This window comes from Vipera ursinii (assembly GCF_947247035.1).
Source record: "Vipera ursinii genome assembly, chromosome: 4".
Lineage (NCBI taxonomy): Eukaryota > Metazoa > Chordata > Lepidosauria > Squamata > Viperidae > Vipera > Vipera ursinii.
This window is the reverse complement of record NC_139514.1, coordinates 96,332,972-96,355,827: the sequence shown is the minus strand read 5'-3', so window position 1 is coordinate 96,355,827 and position 22,856 is coordinate 96,332,972. Positions and strand designations below refer to the sequence as shown.

General features: G+C 40.4%; 1 protein-coding gene across 1 annotated transcript in view; it reads right to left on the bottom strand.

The window, feature by feature from the left end:
- The window catches only part of PCCA (propionyl-CoA carboxylase subunit alpha), a gene marked incomplete at its 5' end in the record, with an annotated part of 236,024 nt that overhangs the window by 175,459 nt on the left and 37,709 nt on the right, over positions 1 to 22,856 (bottom strand). Inside the window, one exon of the mRNA XM_083361299.1 lies at positions 21,866 to 21,919. Within this exon, the coding sequence (XP_083217425.1) occupies positions 21,866 to 21,919 (54 nt within the window). The remainder of the gene's footprint in view (positions 1 to 21,865; positions 21,920 to 22,856) is intronic.

Sequence of the window (22,856 nt, the reverse complement as noted above, 5' to 3'; positions counted from 1 at the left end):
GATCCCCATCTGGTCGACCACCTCCCCCAATGCCGGAGAGGCCTGGGACAGAATTATCCTCGACCTCTGGACTCTCCAACATTCCAGGGGAAACATGCCATCCCCATCAGATGATCCTGATTCCATCTCCTCCTCCTCCTCCTCCTCCTCTTCCTCTGAACCGGGATCCAATGGGGCCATGACAGTCTGTGGGTCAACTGTCTGAGCACGTGGGAAGTAGAAAAGTAACCAGCTCCTGCTCCTTTGCTGGGCAATTTGCTTCTTTTCGTCTCTCTTTTTCCTGGCTTGCAGAGCTTTTCAAAGGGGGGTTCACTAGTTTGTTGCAAACCCCACCCCTGCCCAACAAAGAGGAGCTCCAAAAGTGCCAGAAGAAATAAGAAAGGAGGTGGTAAAATTAGAAAGCCTGGATCCCAAACCAAGTTGGCTTAACTGGGCTTTCTGACCCACCCTAGCTCTCCATCTGGACACCCGCAGCAAGCTGTACCTGCAGCAAATGGCCCACAGCAGTAAATTGGCAAAGGCAACCTGGCAGTGGCAAGGAGGGCATCCATAGCGGGCCGCCCTCAGGTGGCTGCCCTGAGTTGTCCCATTCCATATAGTAGAGGTTCACATTCTTTTGCCAGTCACCAATATGTAGTTTGGGATCATTTTCCTCAATAAATAAATCGACAAATATGTTTTGACGCATTTAATTGGGTTCTCATTATCCAATTTCATGACTTGTATGGAGAACAGATCATATTTTAGGTCATATTTATGCAGAATACTGAAAACTCAAAAGCACTGACTAACTTTTAAGCACCACTGTAATTGATATTCGCCAGTCATGCTTCTACTTCTTTTGCAGAAAATTCAAGGAATTGTAAATATGATTTAAGTGTTTCTCATTACTGACTACTTATTATGGAATAACTGATTTCATAAAAATATTTGAGTATTTTTATTTATTGGTCTTGGAATTTAATTACTTTGATTTTAAACTTTACAGGGATTATAGCCTGCCCCCACCCTCCGGACCTTCTGTGAGGGCCTGTAGACTTGGCTCTGCCAGACGGCCTGGGGCCCCAATGGAGGACTATCATCCTGAACGTGGTTGATGGACCAATAGTAGATCTTACCTCTCCTCTGGCATCCTGCTCCCTCCCCCCCATCTTTTAATCATAATTTGTATAGTGTGTGTGCATGTGTGTGTCTGTGTCTGTGTGTCTGTGTCTGTGTGCATGATGGTTTTACTGTTTTTACTGTTTTAATGTTGTAAGCCATCCAGAGTCGCCTGACGACAAGATGGGCAGCAAATAAATTTAATAAATAGCAAAGTAACTTATATGGCGGACCTGAGCTTGTCGATCAGGTCGGCAGTTTGGCGGGTCGAATCCCGAGTGCCGTGTAACAGAGTGAGCGCCTGTTACTCGTCCCAGCTTCTGCCAACCTAGCAGTTCGAAAGCATGTAAAATGCAAGTAGAAAAATAGGGACCACTACGGTGGGAAGGTAACAGCGTTCCGTGTGCCTTTGGCGTCTAGTCATGCCGGCCACATGACCACGGAGACGACCTTGGGACAAGCGCTGGCTCTTTGGCTTTGAAACGGAGATGAGCACTGGCCCCTAGAGTCGGAAACGACTAGCACGCATGTGTGGGGGGAACCTTTACCTTTTCAATTTGTCTAAAATAAGAAAATCAAGATTAGATTTGCACAGTGACATAGCATAAGAAAATCCTTAGCTCCAAGGTAGAAAAAATGAAATAATTTCTGTCTCCCTCTTCCAGTAATGCAAGTATTTTAATTATGCCTTCTGCCTCCTTTTTCTTTTTTCCAGAATTGTTTTACCTTTGGAATTCATTTTCAGCCAGAAAAGTTTTCTATCTGTATCTCACTCTTATTATTTAGGTGAAAGCATAATAACTATCTGTCTATAATCTATTTCTGATAATTTAACACATCCTGTGATCAAAACGATGCAGCAAGCTACTTTGCAATCTCTATATTTGACAAAATCTCCCATGACTTGTCAAATTAAGATGCTTAAACTGATTAAGTAGTCAGTGTACTGTATTAATCAGATGCTCTTTTATTGCCTTTATTTATCTTGATGGACCTTCAGTTATTTTCCTGCTCCAGATAACTAGATTGAATACATTCAAAAAATACTCCACAATTTCATAAAAATATCATTGTGATAAAACAATGCAAAGTTATTTCTATAGCATTCTATACCATTGCAGAAGATTCTTTTTATAAGTCCTATAATAGCCTGATCAAATATCAAAGCTGCTTTTTCTTTAAATTATCACAAAATAAAAGGAAATTGCATGACAACACATATTAACTGAAATGGTATCATATTGGTAGCAGTATACAGATTATTGTAGTTACACATGTCAGCAGTAAAATTGCACTAATTCAAGTCATTTTACATTTTAAGCTAACGGGCAGGGATGTTTTAATCATACAGGTAATTGAAAGTTGCTTATTTGGTAGTTTTCTTCTAATTTTTGTTTTGTTTTGTTTTTTGGTGCCTTCAAGTCAGTATTGACTCTTGGTATTTATCTGGACAAATCCCTGCAGTTTTCCTGGCAAGATTTTGTGGGAGTGGTTTGCCATTGTCTTCTTTCCAAGACTGAGCAAGTGTGACTAGCTCCAAATCACCCAGATGGCTTAATGGGCAAAGCAGGACCTGAACTCACAGCTATCTATTCTGGTGCCTTTACCACTATACCAAACTGGCCTGCTGAAAGCGGTTTTATTATCATTCAGTAGCAGTGGAAAGGTGCATTGGCAGAATTCCTGTTTCCTTCTAGATGCCTAATTAATCTGAGGATACAGTATTAACTTCTGCAGGTTATTAGCAAAAAGAGAGCAGTTTTCCAAAGACACGAGTCTTTGATATGATCATGAACTATAATCAAGAAGTTCCCATTCATTATGGTCTACAAAACTTACAGAGGTGAATAATTAATATTTCAAATACAAAAGATACTTAAATGAGAGTGGCTAAAGTGGTCAAAACTTCAGAATGATTTTGACGAGAAAGCAAAGTTTGCTTCAAAAAGTACTCTGAAGCGCAGCAGGTATCACTAAGACTTTTTTGAACCACCGCTGTAGATAAATAGGAAGTGACACAATTGATCAGACTTTGAGGAAATTACTACAGGCTGTTATGCTACATTTAAAGACAGTAATTTAAAAAATGTTAGTTTGAATATTCTAGTCCTGATGTTGGAGTCAATGCATCACCTGAAATCATTACTGCAAAAGCTTGATTTAATACAACAGACTACACATGTAATAAATCAAATTTACAGTGTTATACATTGTTTGCCTGATGACATTATTAAACATCAATTGTGCAAATGACATAATTTGTATAGCATGTGTAGAATTGCCATTCAAATTGCTTAAATTGAAGTAAATGAAGTCATTGGCAGTATTTGCACATCATCATACATGACATAAACTGTCACAATGACATACTTTTGCATTCAATAAATATTTATAGATAATGGGCACCCCCTTCACCATATCAATCCATTGGGCGAAGAGACTATTGTTTAATTCTTTGATGTTGTGTCTGGGAACCTCTGGGAACCTCAGAGAGAATTTTGCTTCAACGCTACTATGATATGTATTCAATAAACAGTAAGAATTTTGGAATGAAATGATCTTGGTGATTTATTTGGATTCTCAAGCTGGATGTTGACAGTTTTACAGTACTTTAGGCATTAAATAAAAACTCAGGAGTGTTTAATATGTGTAATTTTGAGAAATTAACCTGTGTAGTGAATATTAATTAATACAATATATCGGACGATACCAAAATTAAAGGAGGGTTTAAATAAAGGAACAACTCATGGGGTATGATTGTTCAAAGTCTGAAGCCAATTCCCATTATATGCAAGGAAATATTATACTCTCATAGCCAGATTTTAAAGAAATTGAAATGAGATGATGAAAGACACAAAGTTTATTTCAAAGTCACCATTGTCCAACATATGAAAAAATAATAGCCTCCCTAATTCAGACAACTCAACAGAAGAGATGACCAAGGTCAGTTGTGTGAGTATTCACGTGTGGAGCTGATCTTTCGTGCCTGACAAGGACCTCTTGTTGAGCCAAGAGACAACAGCAGTGCATCAGTTCTAATACAGATCCACAGGTCTAAACAGAGTAGTGAAAGCACTGGCTCACTTTTGTAGGGTTACTCTGTTCAATTTTAATAAAAAACTGTTGGAACTTTCTGATAAAATTGTTAGAATATTAAAAGACAACATAAAGCAGGTAAAGTGCTGTATTTTCTTATTCTTCTTTGGAAATGCAAAATGAAGACAAGGCACTGACACAACTCGCAAAGGGACCCAAGTCAATTCATGCATCAATTCTGTAAGGATTGAAATTTCTAAGAAAGTTATTTCAAATAATATAACACATTAGTTGTGTTTTCTAATAATATACTAAAAGAAAGATATTTCAGGCTGTTCAATGATTTTCTAATGCAGCAGTAACAATACCGCTATGTTTTATTTATTATTTCAATATTGATGTATGTTGCCAGCACAAGACATTGTGGGCTGTCCCCTGACACCACTGGATGACATCGCCAGGGCTCGTTGCCTTGGAAGAGTGAGGAAGATTCTCAGGGATGACACACACCCTGGACAGTATCTCTTTACTCTCCTACCATCCGGTAGGAGATATAGGAATATAGCCAGCCGTACCAACAGGCTGAAAAATAGCTTTTATCCGTGGGCTGTTAGGCTTTTAAATGGGACATAATCTTATGCAGAATTGACTTGGGAGGCCGGTGTGTGGTGTAGTTGGTTCACATAGTGTGGTGGGATGGTGGGGTTGTTGTCACAGTGTGTTGGGGGGAGAGAGCACGGGGAGAGGCTCAGCTAATCTCAATGTACACATGTTGTACTTTGACAATAAAGGTTTATTATGTTGTCAATAAAAGATAGTTAATTTGATATTTTCAGACAAAAGGCAATGGTATCTCTATAGGTATCTCCTGTATCAGGGAAACATATCTAGCTTATGCAAACATATGAAAAAGAAAGACAAAGCCATATTTAAAAAACAATATTTATAAAAATTATTAATTTTGTGCTAATTCAGTACTTTATTTTTATTCACTGCTTCAATTTCAAAGTTGCTTGACTCCAAAATAACTCTTGGTGGTTTATTTAAAAAAATAAAAGCAACATATGTATATCTAAGGGAAAAAAACCAAAGAAACTTCTGTGTTGTTCAGATCAATTAAAAAATAATAAAGCTGTGCCAATGATTGTCACAAACAGTAATGCCTAGATAGGCATACTCAGATCATAAATATCATATACCCTGTCAACACTATATTCTTCCAGTTCATGCCATTTGTCTTCTACATGATATATATGCTGTCAAATAAAACATGCTACCACAAGCACCATCAGGCCAAACTGAAGAATCAAAACCCAGAGCAAAAATCTTGCGGGATCTCTAAACTTTAAAATTTGATCCCAGGGAGCTGCAAAGCTTATTATGTCTTTTGTTTCTTCAATCCTCATAACAAACTTTTCTTAAAGGCGGCGGCGGGGGGGGGGGGTAAGTAGAGAGAAGCTGCCTAGTAGACATTGCTCCGTTTTCTTGCTTTGTCTTCAATAAGCTGGAGTTCTACAGTAAGAGAATGATTAGGAGAGGAAAGTTAAGGAGGATGGCTGTAAAAGTAGTAACAAAAGGAGATTTAAAATAGGATATCCCACCTGCCATAATTTTATAGGCCTTATCTTTTTATTCTCATAATGCTCCATGCAACACTAATCAGTGATCTATTGGAAACTTCGGGACCTACTGAAAAGCCTGGCAGGGTATTTGGCTTTCAATTCTTCTACTCTGTTTATTCTCAATACAAGTATGTTCAACAGCCTTAGAAAAAGCCCTTGAACAAGAACAGTCACTTAGCAATGAAATGTAAATTACTGACACAGACTGCAGCTTGGACTTGCCACTGCTAATGAGTGCAGTAAAAAGGGAAACTGCATACTAGATTACTATAACCTTTTCATTTAACCCTATGTGTGCTGAAAAATACAATTCAGCCTATATCAAGAAATTCCACACAGCAGCTTTTTATTTATTCCAGTAATACATATAATGACTGCTCATCAGACTCTAGGTGGATTATAATACTGTGTTTCCCCAAACACAGTATTATATATATATATTCCCTCCAAAAGAGGCACTAGGTCTTATTTTCAAAAGATGACTTACCTTGGGACCACGCAGCCCGTCCTCCCATGCCCAGACATCTGTCATGCCGCTGCTTGACTTCTTCAGTGGCCGCTTGCTGCCACTTGTGGCTGCTGCTCACAGGAGGAGGCTGCATGGTGCTTCATGCCGTTGCCGCTACTTGCGGCAAGAAGCCGCAATGTGCTGTGGGCCATTTCCACTGCTCATGGCAGGAGGCCGCATGGTGCTTCATGCTGTTTCCGCTGCTCGTGGCAGGAGGCCACACGGCGCTTCAGGCTGTTGCCACCGCTTGCAGCAGGAGGCCGTGCAGTATTTTGGGCTGGTGGCTGCCACAAGCAGTTGAAATGGCCCGAAGCGCTGTGTGGCTTCCTGCTGCAAGCAGCAGCACCAGCATGAAGCAACATGTGGTCTCCTGCTCCAAGCAGCAGCAACAGCCCAAAGCACTGTGCGGCCTTTCGTGCCACAAGCAGCCACACCAACATGATGAACCATGCGGTGCGACAAGTGTCGGAGCATGGGAGGACCTGGTTGTGGCTGTCCTACCAGTAAGATAATCAGGTGCAGGGCCTGTGGGGCAGCTCCACACCCTCCACCCCTGCCCTAGCTTGATTTTTAGGAGTGCACCTTGCCCCAAAACTAGGGCTTATTTTGCAGTAGGGCTTATATTAGGCCTATCCCAAAAAATCAAGCTGGGGCTTACCTTCAGGCTAGGTCTTACTTTCGGGGAAACACAGTATTATAACATTAAAACACAACATAACAAAAATAGAAAAGCATGTTAGTTGCTGTTCCCCAAATTAAAAGTCTTCTTCTCTGTATAGAAAAGGTCTGTTTTCACCATTTCTGAAGGGTAAAAGGAGAGCAAAGTTGATCGAAGGCACCAAGCTGTTGTGGAGCAAGGGGGATGCCCCAACTCTCTTGATCTCGTAAGGAATGGATTTGGCCACCTTCTGTTTTGGCTATAGAATGTATGTAGTCCAGAAACAAGGAAACAAGCCGTAAGAGGCTTGATAAAAAAATCACCATTAGTTTCAAGTTTCAAGTTTTATTTAATTTGTATACCGCCCTTCTCCTTGGTAGGGACTCAGGGCGGTTCACAGGGCATATATAAAAAAGACAATACAAAAATTAAAAAAGATTAAACCCATGCCCAGTTAAAACAGTAATACAAATCTAAAACGACAAATTAAAACCCATAATCCCCCGTCAGGCCAGACCAGCCATTTCAAATAGGTGGGTCTTCAGGCCTCGACGGAAAGTTCGGAGGTCTGATGCCGTCCGGAGCTCCACCGGCAGTTGGTTCCATAATGCCGGAGCGCCCACAGAGAAGGCCCTCCCCCTGGGGGCCACCAGTCGGCATTCCTTGACTGGCGGCACCCTGAGGAGGCCCTCTCTGTGGGAACGCACAGGGCGGAGGGGAGTTGATGCCGGCAGCAGGTGGTCCCTGAGATAAACCTTGAACCTCACCCGAAAGACAACTGGTAACCAATGCAGCTCGCGGAGCAAAGGTGTAACATGGGAGTACCGGGAAACTCCCAAGACAACTCTCGCGGCCGCATTCTGTACCAGTTGGAGCCTCCGAGTGGTCTTCAAGGGAAGCCCCATGTAGAGAGCATTACAGTAGTCAAGGCGAGAGGTCACGAGCGCATGAGTGACCGTACACAGGGCATCCCGGTTCAGATAGGGTCGCAACTGGCGCACCAGGCGAACCTGGGCGAAAGCCCCCCTAGTCACGGCCACTATATGATCTTCCAGGGTGAGCCGTGAATCTAGGAGGACTCCCAAGTTGCGAGCCCTATCCACGGGGGGTAAGAGCTCACCCCCCATAGAAAGAGATGGAACATTTTGAATGTCCCGGGATGCCGGAATGTACAGCCACTCAGTCTTGTCAGGGTTGAGTTGAAGTCTGTTCCTCCCCATCCAGACCCGAACCGCCTCCAGGCAACGGGACATCACAGCGAGGGCATCACTGGGGTGGTTTGGGGTTGAAATAAAAAGTTGGGTATCATCGGCATATTGATGATACCCAACTCCAAAACCACGAATGATCTCACCCAGCGGTTTCATATAGATGTTGAACAGGAGGGGCGAGAGGACCGACCCCTGAGGAACTCCACAAGCAAGAGTCCTAGGGGTCGACCTCTGCCCCCCTGCCAACACTGACTGCGAACGTCCCAGGAGATAGGAGGAGAACCACTGAAAAACTGTGCCTCCCACTCCCAATCCCCTGAGACGCCGCAGCAAGATACCATGGTCGATGGTATCGAAAGCCGCCGAGAGGTCTAATAGGACTAGGACAGAGGAATATCCCCTATCCCGAGCCCTCCAGAGATCATTCACCAGAGCGACCAATGCCGTCTCCGTGCTGTGCCCGGGCCTGAAACCCGATTGGTAAGGGTCCAGATAATCCGCTTCATCCAGGACCAAAGGGAGCTGATGCGCCACCACACTCTCAACAACCTTCGCAAGAAAGCGAAGGTTGGAGACTGGACGAAAGTTGTTCAATACAGCTGGGTCCAGGGCAGGCTTCTTGAGGAGAGGTCTCACCACCGCCTCCTTCAAGACGGTGGGGAAATAACCCTCACTCAAAGAAGCAGATATAACCGCCTGGAGCCAGCCTCGTGTCCTCTCCCTAGCTGCATAAACCAGCCAAGAAGGGCACGGATCCAATAAACATGTGGTGGAACTCAGCTTCCCCATAATCCTGTCCACTTCATCAGGGGTCACAGAATCAAACTCCTCCCAGGTAACATTGACAAGACCGCCCGTGTCCTGATCGCCAGACTCTGCCCAGCTGGAGTCCAAACCGGTCCGAATCCGAGCGATTTTATCCGTCAGATGTTGACTAAATTCCTCGGCACGACCCTGCAAGGGATCCTCCCTCACCTCCTGATTAAGAAGCGAGCGAGTCACCCTAAACAAGGCGGCCGGGCGATTATCTGCGGACGCGATGAGGGTGGAGAAGTAATTGCACCTCGCCACCCTCATCGCTGCGAGATAAGACCTAATATAGGTTCTTAACCGCAACCGGTCGGGTTCGGATCGGCTAGACCTCCAGCAGCTCTCTAGGCCCCGTTTCCGACGCTTCATCTCCCGGAGCTCCGTGGAAAACCATGGAGCTCGCTGGGATCTGCGCCGGGTCAGGGGCCGCAAGGGTACAACCCGGTCAAGAGCCTCAGTGGCTGCCCTTTCCCAGGCTTCCACTAAGGCATCCGCCGAGCTGTGAGCAATGGAGGCAGGTGGGGACCCCAGCGCCGCTTGGAATCTATCAGGATCCATTAAGCGTCTGGGGCGGTACCATCTAATTGGCTCCGTGTCCCCACGGCGGGGGGTGGCAAAACGGAAGACCAGCCGCAGGAGATGATGATCGGTCCATGACAGGGGCATAATAAATGGAGAGCCCCCACCAAGATCATCCAACCACCGTCTAGATAAAAAAATCAGGTCAGGGGTGTGGCCTCCCCCATGAGTTGGCTCTGAAATTACTTGCGTCAGGTCCATGGCCGCCATGGAAGCCATGAACTCCCGAGCTAGCTCAGATGAACCTCCCAGGGATGGTAGATTGAAGTCTCCCAAAACTATAAGTTTGGGAAACTCAACCACCAAGCCCGAGAGGATATCGAGTAGCTCGGGCAGGGCTGCCGCTGTGCGACTAGGCGAAATGTACACCAGCAGCAAGCCCAACTGCGCCCCAGGACCAAATCTCATAGAGAGAGACTCACACCCGACTATCTGAGAAACGGTGGTCTCCCGCGGACATAAGGTCTCCCTAATGGTAACCGCCACTCCCCCACCCCTACCATGAGCTCGTGGCCGGTGTAGCACCCGGAAGCCTGGTGGGCAGAGGTCAACCAAAGGGACCCCACCCTCTGGGCCCAACCAAGTCTCCGTGATGCAAGCCAGGTCCGCCTGCTCACCCTCAACTAAATCCCTAACGAGGGGAGCTTTATTAACCACGGACCTGGCATTCAGGTACACCAGCCGGAGCTCAGGAGGCTGCACATCCTCGCTCCCGGGATCTCGGGGAAGACGCAGAGGGTCGGAGCGCCTCACCGCTTGCAAATAGCGGGGACGGCCCTCCCGGTAGCGATACGGCCCCCTGTCTATCCGCCTGCTGCCATTCCCCGTCGTGGGAATTGATAATCCCACGACCCGCTCATGAGCCCCGGCGACAACGCCACCCCGTTCTCCCCCCGTGCTATCAGACCCAAGGCTGGTCTGAACCATGGTAGATCGGCCACCCCCCATAGCCAAACCACCGCTATCTCCCACCCCACTCCCTAACCTTATAAAAAATTTGGATAAAAAAATAATCAGAGGCTTTCTAGATTTACATGGATAGCCCCTGCCCCTGCCCAGCCATCTCTCAGAGACCCAAAACTCGGGCCCATTAGTTTGAACCCTACCAGGAACCAATGCAGCCTCTGTCGAATAGGCATTATTTTGCTGAACCTATATAGACACATTCTAACTAATGCACACCGTTGAATTCTATGCCAGATTTGGGCTTATCTAGGGCAGCTTGACATAAAGTAAAATACAATAGTCTGAGAGATGACAAGAGCATAGATCATTGTTGTTGAACATTACTTGATCCATGAAACAATGCAACTAGCAGACAAATTAGAGCAGGCCTAACACTCTTCTAGGGAAGCGGTGGCTCAGTGGGTTAGGATGCTGAGCTTGTCAATCAAATGGTCGGCAGTTTGGCGGGTCAAATCCCGAGTGCCGTGTAACAGAGTGAGCGCCTGTTACTCGTCCCAGCTTCTGCCAACCTAACAGTTCAAAAGCTCGTAAAAATGCAAGTAGAAAAATAGGGACCACTACGGTGGGAAGGTAACAGCGTTCCATGCGCTTTTGGCGTCTAGTCATGCCGGCCACATGACCACGGAGACGTCCTCGGACAAACGCTGGCTTTTCGGCTTTGAAACGGAGATGAGCACCGGCCCCTAGAGTCAGAAACAACTAGCACGCATGTGCGGGGGAACCTTTACCTTTTTTAACACTCTTCTGGCCACAGTCTTCATTGTTCTTCTAGCACAGGGGTATCAAACTCACAACATCACGTGACGTGTTGTGACGTATTGCAATTGTTTTGCCATTGCCGGCAATGGGGTAGGCGCGGTTTCGCTATGATGCATCTGGCCCGTGGGCCAGCAGTTTGACACCCCTGTTCTAGCAGAATCTCCAGGTTGTGCATATTTCTTTGGGGGAAATACAATCCTACCCAGAGCAATTTATATAATGCGCATGCACACAACAGTGAGTCTGCCTTGCTGGGATTGAATCTGTATGTTCTGTCCATATAGATATTCCATCAGCCATTGCCTCTTGCCAATGGGTAAGACTTCTGCCATATCTCCTGTAGAAGAGTCTGGTCAAAGCCATGGAGGAGGAAAGCAAGGATGGTTATATAAATATCATAAACATCTGCTTAGTTCTAAAAGGAGAGAAGGAATCAGAAAGAAAACCAAATCTTAATTCTCTTTGTGGTAAGGGGGGGGGGATAAATTCTTTGATGATTAAAAGATCCTGAGGAATATTTCAAGATTCTGTTGTTGTCCTTGCAAAAATAAAAGTAGTATTCTAATAATCTTTTTGCATTTTGTTTCCCGGCCTGTCTACCTGATAGGACTGACACCTCCTCCTTGGCATGATGAAAGAGAGTAAAACTGGTACTATCAGCATATTGATATCTAACTCAAACCAACAAATTACTTTCCCAAGCAGCTTCACATAAATGTTAAATAAGATAGAGTCTCTAGGGCCTCTATCACAGATCTGCCCAAGAACTCTATCCGTCTCTTAGGTTGTTGTTACAGGAAGGGGAAAAAATCAGCAACATTAAGTAGGTTGGCTAGAGTTACACAATATAAAAGTGGGATATAAATCTACTATCAGTCAATCAATAAGTCAATCCTCTCTTATCCCAAAAGCACCAACTGGAATGGCACGCTTTTGAAAGACTGGAACAACTATAAAGCAATGTCTCTATAATCCCCAATTCTGTAACAACATATCTCTGCTCACAAGTAAGCTTCACTAGGTTCAATCAAGCTTATTTCCAAATAAGTATGTGCAAAATTGCATTTGCAAATAAAATAGCAGTTGGCTGCATTATCAAATCCTAAAGACAACCCGCTGAATAAAATATGTCCTCTTCTTTTGTTGGCTATATAATTATCTTGTCTGAAGTTATTGTGTACTTACCTTCCTCTTCAAAGGAAACAGGACAAAGACAATTTAAAGATTTTTGAACATAGTATTTTAATCTGAGTCTTCAAATTTAAATGTACTTTATAAAAGACACCAAAAAGACATGAGTTAAATGGGGGGACTGAAGTATTTAAGTTCTTCAAACTTTAGACCTATAGATGTGATTTGTATATAAGCATTTCTGAAGATTAAGATGGTTACTGAAACTATTTCCAGCTTCAGCTGGAAATCATTATGCTCTGATTATGTAAATTTACTTTCTATGTAATAATTTAGCTTTTAACTTTATCTTAGGCATTTAATTCTATAAATTAGTTTCCAATATTGTATATTTGTATAAGCTTCCAATATTTGGGAATATTTATCCTCCACTCACCTTTTTGAAAATAGGCAATATATTTCCTATATTATAAAAATAAGTTCTAAGCTTGCAAAACCGTAAGATAAATGTAACGCTTTGGTATCAGAATGGAACTAAGTAATAGTTTTCTTATTACACTTCACAAGATAGAGGCCTGCACTGACCAAGATTTAAAGTAGAATTAGGGTCTATTGCTTCTTCTGAGAAGGTCTCCAACCAATCATGAATGGGACTAAATCCAAGTTGCATAAATGGATCAACCTCTTCCTTCTTCCTGCTCATCACTTCTCTGTATCAGAAGTCTGAATGGAAATTGCAGGAGGGTTATAAAATTGGGCTCAGGGTCAAAAACAGAACTGATAGATTCAATTATAAAAATATATCTGTCTTGGTTAAGAAAAATAGTTGTATAATTTAAAATCATTTACAAATATGTTTCTGCCAGCTATATTCCAAGTTACATTTCAGTTTGATAAGTTATACATAAAACAGGGAACTAATGAAGGTACACGTGGAAATATTTCCATGCTTCTGCATTGAAGTAACTTGAGTGTAAGGAATAATTCTTTTTTTAAAAAAAGTCATAAAGCCATAAATAAAAGAAGTTTGATTTTCTTCATTTATAGAGAAATGAAAAATCCTATTGACATATAGTGCTACTTGTCACTTTATGACATACAAATGAATATCCAAGAATAAAATGAATCCTGGCTGCATTACTAAAAATTCGGCCAAGAATACTGTCACCAATCTTAACAATCCAAATCCTGAAAACCACCAGATTGTTAGGAAATGAGCCAGGGGGAAATAATGATTGCAAAATTGCCAAATTTGGCAGCTACATAGAACATAATAGCTTCACAACAACATGAACAAATGCTTTTGTTTCATTGTTTTATATTTAGGGAAATTGCCAACTAATGCCAGCCCTGGGACAGTGTAGTGGGAAAACCATTTGTTTCAGAATAAAAAAAATACTTTCTATGAAAATTCAAAGCATCCAACTTCACACCTCCTTTTCTTCAATAAAAAGGAGGGTCAGTTTTTTTAATATAATAAAATGGTTATTCAAATAAAGACTACATGTTACATTAAAATGACAAGTTACTGCATGGCAGCCAATTTAATGGATCAATTCATTCTACATTTAAGAATGGAGAGAAGCTTAGCAGACTACAAGAAAACTCCTGCTAGAATTAGACTTTCATTTGATGAGGGAGTAAATTTCATAAATAAATCCTTGTTTTCTTAACAAGTAATCTGTTCTTATTCAGTGGGGGGGTGTAATACTGAGCTAAGGTAAATATTTTCCACGTTTCAAAGCCTAAGCAAAAGACGCAGGTCAGAATACATAGGCAAGACCAAAGCTGGAAAGCTGTTCCTCTTTTTTCACTGTGATTATTTTATTATGCCAATATATCTTATTTATATTTACATAGTCAATGTAAATTCCAAGAACACAGTATTTCCAATAAGGGCAGCAATGCAACAAAATTTAGTTACACCTAGTAAACTATTTGAAATACAATCCATCATCAGGGGCAGCCAATCTACCAAAGGCAAAAATGGATAGCATATGATTGCATCTTGACATAAATTTATGCATTAATAATTTTAAATTCAGGATGCAACTCATAAATATAAAAGCAATGGATGAATTAATGGGGTTCTTCCTAATTTTTCTAACTGCCCCCAATGCTACTTTGCCACTGAATGCTGTGCACTTATTGCTGCTTCGCATTACAAACATGGACATACATAGCACTACTTCCAAGCCTAATTATTATCATGGTGTGAGGTGCGCTAGCCTTTTAACATACATAAGAAGCACAGCATGGTCATTTGGTGGAGTAATGTATGCATTTTCTCTCCCAATTCCCAAATATCACTAGGGAGAACTCTTCAAATTAAAAAAGCAAACGGATGCAGCAGATTATTATGTATAAGCCCCTTGGACATTCAAGTATTAGGCATTTAGAAGCCACCTCAAGTTTCTGCATGTGTACAGATTTCCATTATCTTTTAATATCCCCTAAAAGAAAACTGCCGCTTGGTGCAAGTATGCAGAACTGTCTCTATTGAATATCTTATTAAAGACGATGAACTAAAAGGTGTGCAAATTTAAATAGGACTCTGAATGTTTTAAAAAGGATATTAGGTATTTTATGGGCTGAAAACACTCTACACCCTCCTGTCTTATAAAAACATGTGGATACCTGAAGCCCAGCGTGAGAAAAGGATGGGACACAAAGTGCACCTTCATGAGTACCTAGCTTGCTTCTGCTCTAGTAAACTGCAGATTACAATAATGCATTTTATGCACTATGCCTCTAAAACTATACGGTATGCAATTCTAAGATTACCAACTGGGCCTTGGCATTATAGTCACATTATACCTATGCTTTCCCGACTGAATTATTTCCAAACTGTTGCAAATCAAAATGTTGGGTTTTGATCACTGAAGCCCTTCATAATGTATAATCAGTGTATCCGAGGAATCAATTCATTCATTCATTCATTCAATGTATTGGCCACCCATCTTACCATAGGGTAATTCTGGGCGGCTTTAACATAAATAATTAAAATTAACATTAAAACCTAAAGACACATGAGGAGGGCAGGGAGAGAGTGGGGGAGATGGGATCAGCTGTTACTTGATCAACCACCTCCAGCGTGCTGTTCCTCCACTAGGGCCCTAAGCCATTTACTTTTATCAATGTGCACAATATCTCTACAATGATGCCTCTACTATCTAAGGAGGTAGGTTACCAGCAGATTATAACTCAATTTGTAACAACCCGATTCTGAATGCTTTGCTAGAAAAATTTGTCTAGTATCCACTGTGCTGGCCTTTCAGCCCAAACAGAATGTAATTTTTATGTTTAATTTCAATCCTCCTAATTGTTTTATGGATGCTTTATGGCTGTTATATGGCTTCACAGCTTTCAGCTATCTTATTGTATTGGACTTTTAAATTTGTTATCCTACTTTGGAAATTTTAAGGACAATTATTAAAATACTTATAAAAACATATTCAGGTAGTCCTTGACTTCCAACAATTTGTTTAGTGACCATTCAAAGTTACAATGGCACTGGAGAAAGTGACTTATGCCCATTTTTCACACTTACAACCATTGCAGCATGGTCACATGATCAAAATTCAGATGCTTGGCAACTGGTTCACATTTATGATGGTTGCAGTATCCTAGGGTCATGTGATCAGCTTTTATGACTTTCTGACAGGCAAAGTCAATGGAAAATTCAGATTCACTTAACAACTATGGCAAGAAAGGTCATAAAATGGGGCAAATTCACTTAACAAATGTTTCATTCTACAACTTAAATTTGGGGCTCAATTGTGGTCATAACTCAAGGACTACCTGTACCAATGAAATATTTTCTACAGTACTTTCTCTGTCACTCCAAGAAAAAAACCAAAACATGGGGGGGGGGGGTGGACCAAGAAGAAACATTAAAAAATCAGAGTATGGCAAGACCTTCCCTCCATCCAAATAGCCATCAGATGACTAGACATTAATACCCAGATACACAATATCTCATTTTTGAAAAGTATGGCTAGATGTTTGCAAAAGCTTACAAAATGTGGCCCAAGAGCATATGCTTCAATTGTCTTCTTATGAATCCAATGAATTCTGAATTCATCTGAATTCTCTCCCACTTTCCTTTAACCTAGCTAAAGGAAAAAAACAGAAAAAGTAGGAAATTAAAGTACCATCACAAATCTTTGGATGGAAAATGACAAAACCCGTCCCAAGTTGCAGACACATCAATTAAGACAGGCCTTTTCAACCTTTTCACCCATTGTACCACTTTTAGGAAATGGCAACATCCAAGTACCACCAGTCGCCTAGCAAGGTGTCAGAAACTTGATGACCAAAAAAAGGAAAAAAGTGATGAAGTACAGGTAGTCCTTGACTTACAACAGTTCGCTTTGTGACTGTTCAGTTACAATGGCACTGAAAAAAGTGCCCCCAAGCCACAGCCGAGCAAGACACCTGCCTGCCCGCCCGATGGTGCTCTTCCTCCTGTCTGAGGTTTTCATTGTTCTGAGGATTTCTGTTGAGGATTGGCAGCGGGAGTGGGGTGGGGTGTTTGGTATTTATTCCCCCCATCTGCTGGGTGGTTTCAGCAGGTTTTGGTCACTTCACATGACCCTGGGACACTGTGACCGTCACAAATATGAATCAGTTGCCAAGCAACTGAATGTAAATCACAAGATGCTACAACATTCCTGCTGATTGGCACTTCTTCTGGGCTCAGCAGAAGCACCAGGATCAGCGCTGAGCTCCAGCTGGAGCCTGGCGCTTCCGCTGAGCCCTGACAGCCCTGCAGCTCCAGCGATCTCTCGCTCAGGCTTGTGCGGTGCTGCCACCGGTTCAGCTCATTCCACTCCCATGCTACCACATTTCTAGGATGGTTGCGTACCACCTGGCAGGTGCCAATGTACTACAGGTGGTACCCGTACCACTGGCTGAAAAGAATACAGTACAATATTGGCAGGTGGATTGTCACTCACTCTAAAATGTATTCTAAGGTATAACAGGACAGATGACTTTCTGTAGTCTTTATTCTCTCTGACACATATATATGCATGACGGTTAGTAACTGGCTAATAGTTATTACCCTATTAAACCTATACAGTGATCCACAATCTTTCCTGACTCTGTGAACTAGCAGCGGTGGTGGCAAGTGGGGAGGGACTGGTTTCACGTGCATAACCTAATCCTGCACCTACACAAATGGACCTTCAAGCACTTGTCCACTGCTTGCACGGTCCAGTTCCCAATGGGCAGCAGACCGTGGACCAGGGATTGAGGATCCCTATTGTACTAGATGCTGTTATGATGCTTTTTAAGTAAGTCAAAAGATAAACATACATAATACTCCTTCCTCCTCCTATTTTCCCCACAAAAACAGAGATGGGTTGTTCTAATTTTCCATCATTATATTTTCATATTTTAACTGAATTCATAGGAAACTATCAGGAAATAGGATCAATTTCACTTTCCAGTTCTACTTAAACATAGCAATAGTAATCCATAGACTTGCATTACTAAAGATGACCTAGAACACATACACATTTTACCCCAGGATCTTCCCACTAGCTAGTCTTCCAACTATCATCAAAAAAAAATTGATCCTAAAAATATTTGACCCTACTATAAAGACTGAACCATGTTCAGTTTTTCAACACAAAAATTGTACTTTACATAGCTCTACACACTAGCTAAAGGATCTTTTGCACTGACTTCTTGAATGTTTACTTCTCTTTTATATTTTAATATTTTTAAATAAAAACTAATTTGGAATCTTGAAAAATCTATTACAGCTATAATAACTATTTGATAGTTATAACTGATAGCCTCATTCAAGTGCAGTCTTGAATGCTAGGGAGCTATGAATAGGATTGTGGGCTTCATATAGCAGGCACATCAGAAATATCAATGCAAATATCCCAGGTATGTGTTCTATGGCAGAGAGGTTCCCAATGAGTATCTATAAGGTGAAACTCTACAGTGCAATTGTGCAATTTTTAGTAGCCCAATTTTAACTTTTTTCACAATTTTTTGTGCCTTAAAGGAAGTAATTTGCTTATAGGAGACTAAACAAAAATTCAGCCATACTTCTTCCAGTATATTGCAACATCACTGGATTGCTTCCCACAACTCTTTAGGACAGGGGAGTCAAACTCGCAACATCACGTGACGCTCATGACATATTGCGACTTTTTCCCCATTGCCAGCAATGGGGTGGGCGCAGTTTTGGCATGACGCATCTGGCCCATGCGCCGGTAGTTTGACACCCCTGCTTTAAGAGATTGAGGTATGGCCCCTTAACACCTAAAACTTGCCCCACCCCTGCTTTACACACCCACTAAAGACCTGTCTCTTTACATGTCTCATATTTGAATATTAGATGAATTCTGCATTCACCCCTTTTTCTAAATATGTATATATTAATATTTATACTTTAATAATTCTGTAGGTTACTTTGCAATATTTTATAAAAAGTGGTACAGCGAATTAATAAATAGACTGCTGCTATAAGATAGCGATAAAAGATACTCACCAAAGCTACTAAATTATGCAAGATAGTTAAAAACAAATACAAATTGTTGTTTTTAGTTGCCCTACCATTCCACAAAACTGCAGCTTAAAAAAAGGAACTGCAAAATAATATAAAGCGGTTTAAATGCAAATTTTAAAAATATATATTTAAAAAGCAGTAATAACACTATTATTACATGAAAAACCATTCAAAATGCCTAATTGGATAATACCATTATTAGAACCAACAAAGCTTTCACGTGCTGCAGATTTCTTTTACTTGGCAAAATATTTTAAAAAGGAGACGATAAAGAACAAGAGAGTCTAGAAATTATGCTAAATTTTTCAGCCATGATCTCTGCATTCAAAAAGTCTCAAGGTGGGCTCACAGACTACAAGACACCATCAGCTGATACCCCTAGCATTCAGAAACAAGCAAAGAAAAAGATGTTCTCTCCTGCTCTGAAGACAAAAGCAATCTGCCCCTTACCATGACAGGCCACGTCATATTGCAGAAATAAAGAAGCATTACAATCTTTACAAAACATAAACATAGTTTTGGTGATCCAATAGATAAACATTGACTAAGCCAAATTAATTTTACTTCTAACGTTGAGTGCAGAGGAAGATCTTTTTTGTTGCTCTCCCCTTCCTCCCACCAACACTTTAGGGGCTTTGTCTTTTGTATATTTTGGGGAGTTTAATGGGCAAAATGAATGACAAATCTCAAAGATCATTGAGACAACTCATTTTACCCCTAAAAACCCTGGTGTCTTATTTTTTGAGAGCAATTCTCAACATCTCACAGAAAGCCTATTAAAAGCCTCACTGTGCTGGAAGCTGTACACTCTAAGCCAGAGGTCTCCAATCTTTTGGGCACCAGGGACCGGTTCCTTGGAGAGAGGTTTTTCCGCAGACTGGAGGGTGCATGGTTTTGTGTGCTGCCTGCATCCCACGAATGGGGCGTTGTTTGTTTGTTTGGACCGGTTGCTGGCATGCCGCAGCCCGGTACCGGTCCAGGGACTGGGGACCCCTGCTCTAATCCAGATGATCACTCAGCCCAAAATAGCAATAGCAAGAGCACTTAGACTTATATATTGCTTCATGGTGCTTTACAGCCCTCTCTAAGCAGATTACAGAGTCAGCATATTGCCCGCAACAATCTAGGTCCTCATTTTACAGACCTCAGAAGGATGGAAGACTGAGTCAACCTTGAGCCAGTGAAAATTGAACTATTGGCACTCAGAAGAATTAGCCTGCAATATAGCATTCTAACCACTGCGCCACCACAGCTTACAAAAATTCACTCACAAAAGGTGTGTGAATTAATTTCCTAAAAATAAAGGAAGCAGTAACTATATTTACTTTATAAAAGGCCCTGAGTTATTTTCCTCATCCAGTGTACATAACATGATCCCAGTATAGTGTATTGGTTGGTAGCCTAGATGCTGTATGCTGTTGCAACTGCTTTTGGACACTCTGAAGTTAAGCATCACAAAAATAAACTGAAGACTTGGGTTTATATTCACAGGCAATATAACTGCCTTTTATAACGATCTAGTTAACTGCAAAAATATACTGTTATAAAAACATATTAGCAAATTGTTTGTTTTAGGGAATGCATGTACTACAAAACTGGAAAATTGATTAAATCATGTCCTAACACTATTAAACTGTTTATTTTCTTGTTGACAATTAAATCAAGATTTAAATCTTAACTAATATCTTCCACACAAAAAAGAACAAGTTGTTAATTAATGGAACTTATTTGATAAATATTACAATCTGTTTCTGAATTATGTAATGATTTAGGTTCATATGATTTTAATGATATACATATCTTCAGGAAACAGAAACGTTCACTTTTATTTTGGTTTTATGAAAATTTCCATTCAATAGCACTCATTTTCTGCAGATATTCATATGTCAGTAGAAATCTTTTCCACTGTTTGGTGAGAATTACCTATTTTTTATTTCAATTGTAGCTCTTAGCAGACCATCAAATAGCCAGTGAATACAAAAGTAGCACACATTTTTTGGCTCTTAGCTATAATCTGGTACTTATTATCCTCCTAATCAAAATGGAAAGAAAGGAGGATTTTACTTTGTAATAAATATGAATATATAACTGTGCTTATACTATTAATTCTTCATAATTTAGCTATACTATCTCAGATCTCCTGATCAAATACTTCAACAAAATAAACAATAACATGAAATCCAAATTCAATAGAACTTATATGTAGATATGTAGGCGTAAAATTATATTATTTGGTCAGATACATAGACTAACTGATACTTTCTAGGAAATATATGAATAACATTGTAAAAAAATTAATATTTATGATAATGAGTACCAATTTTTTAAATCCATCTGAATATAATAGTTCAGAGCCAATATTATAATAAAATAAATTTAAACAGAATATAATCAACAACAACCCAGACATCTTTGTAAGATTTCTGAGGGTCAAAATTTCTTTTCAAAAGTAGTTATTTCCAAATGATAGTCAATGCTAAATTAGCAAACATCATGATTTTTTGTCCCTAGATAATTAGTTTCATAGAAAGCAAGTAAAATAATCCAAAGGAAGAAATTGATCAATGAATACTATATGATTTTTTTTACTAATCCATACTAGTTTTGTTGTTGCTGCTACTGCTATTGATAAAAAAACAAGATGCAGAACTTTCATCACATATGGCAAGTTTTAAATAAATATATTTTGGATTTTAAAAAAAATAAAACTTTACAGAATAGCAGCTGCTTCCCCCTCCCCCCCAGTCATAATTCATGGGGAATCTGCTTTCTTTCCTCTCAACTTTCATTCCTCTCCAGTAAATGCTGGGAAAGGGGGGGAGGGAGGGAAGAGGCAATTTTAATCTCCAACTTCAATGTATAAAATCAAAGCACTAATAAAATATATACTCTGCACTTATGTAGAACATAATTTATCTGAGGAAACAAATGAATTTTTTTTAAAAAAAAACTTACCAAACGCTTGGAAAATTCTTTATTTTCCGAAAGGAATCCATATCCTGGGTGAACCTTAAAAAAATAGAAGACAAAATTAAGTTTTCTAATGCCAGGCATGCAGAACCTTAAATTGCACAATGTACATTCACCTTTTACTTTATATAAGAGGAATTTATTCTGCTGAATCATTTCTTTTGAAATTCATTGTGACAAAACATCTAATTGAAATATTTGCACTAATTACATTTTTAAAAAAACCTCAATTCATCTACTATATCTAGCACTTTCAGGCCCTATATAGATAGGTGGCACATTTAAAAAAATAAGCAAAAAGTGTATCAATTTACCTAAAATTACATAATAAAGCAGGTCACCCAACATTACATGATCTGTGTGACATAGTTCCAGGTCACACATTTCTGATTTAATACTCTGTATTTAAGTGTGTACACTTAATTATATAGAGAAAACCTAACATATTATTCTAGATACACCAAATATGGATTGACCTAGTTGAAAATAATAACCTTCAAAGAGATACAGAAATAGATATTTGACAAGTTTTCTATTTTATTTTCACTTAATTAAACTATCCCCATAATTTGTTACATTTCTTCCAACATAACATTTTCCACACCATTCAAGTCTGTAATATTCTCTATTTTACCAAGTTTATATAGTCTGTTTTTCTCTCCAAATCATTTTCCTAACTGTTGTGTCTCCCAAGTTCAGGGCTATACCATCAGTATTAATGCAAAGTTTCACTTCAAAGAAAACAGCATATAAAATCAGTAGACTGAGATAAAATGTTAACATGCCCCTACACCAAAATAATGAATATATTGTGCAAAATTCTATACTACAAATAACACTTCGTATAATTACCAAATACAGCAAGGTGAAAAAATAATCAGCTTCATAATTTGAATCATACGTAAATGCACAACTAAGAAAATATATGCAGTGAACTAAAGATGAAAGCCTGAACTATTTTTATCTCTATTAAGTC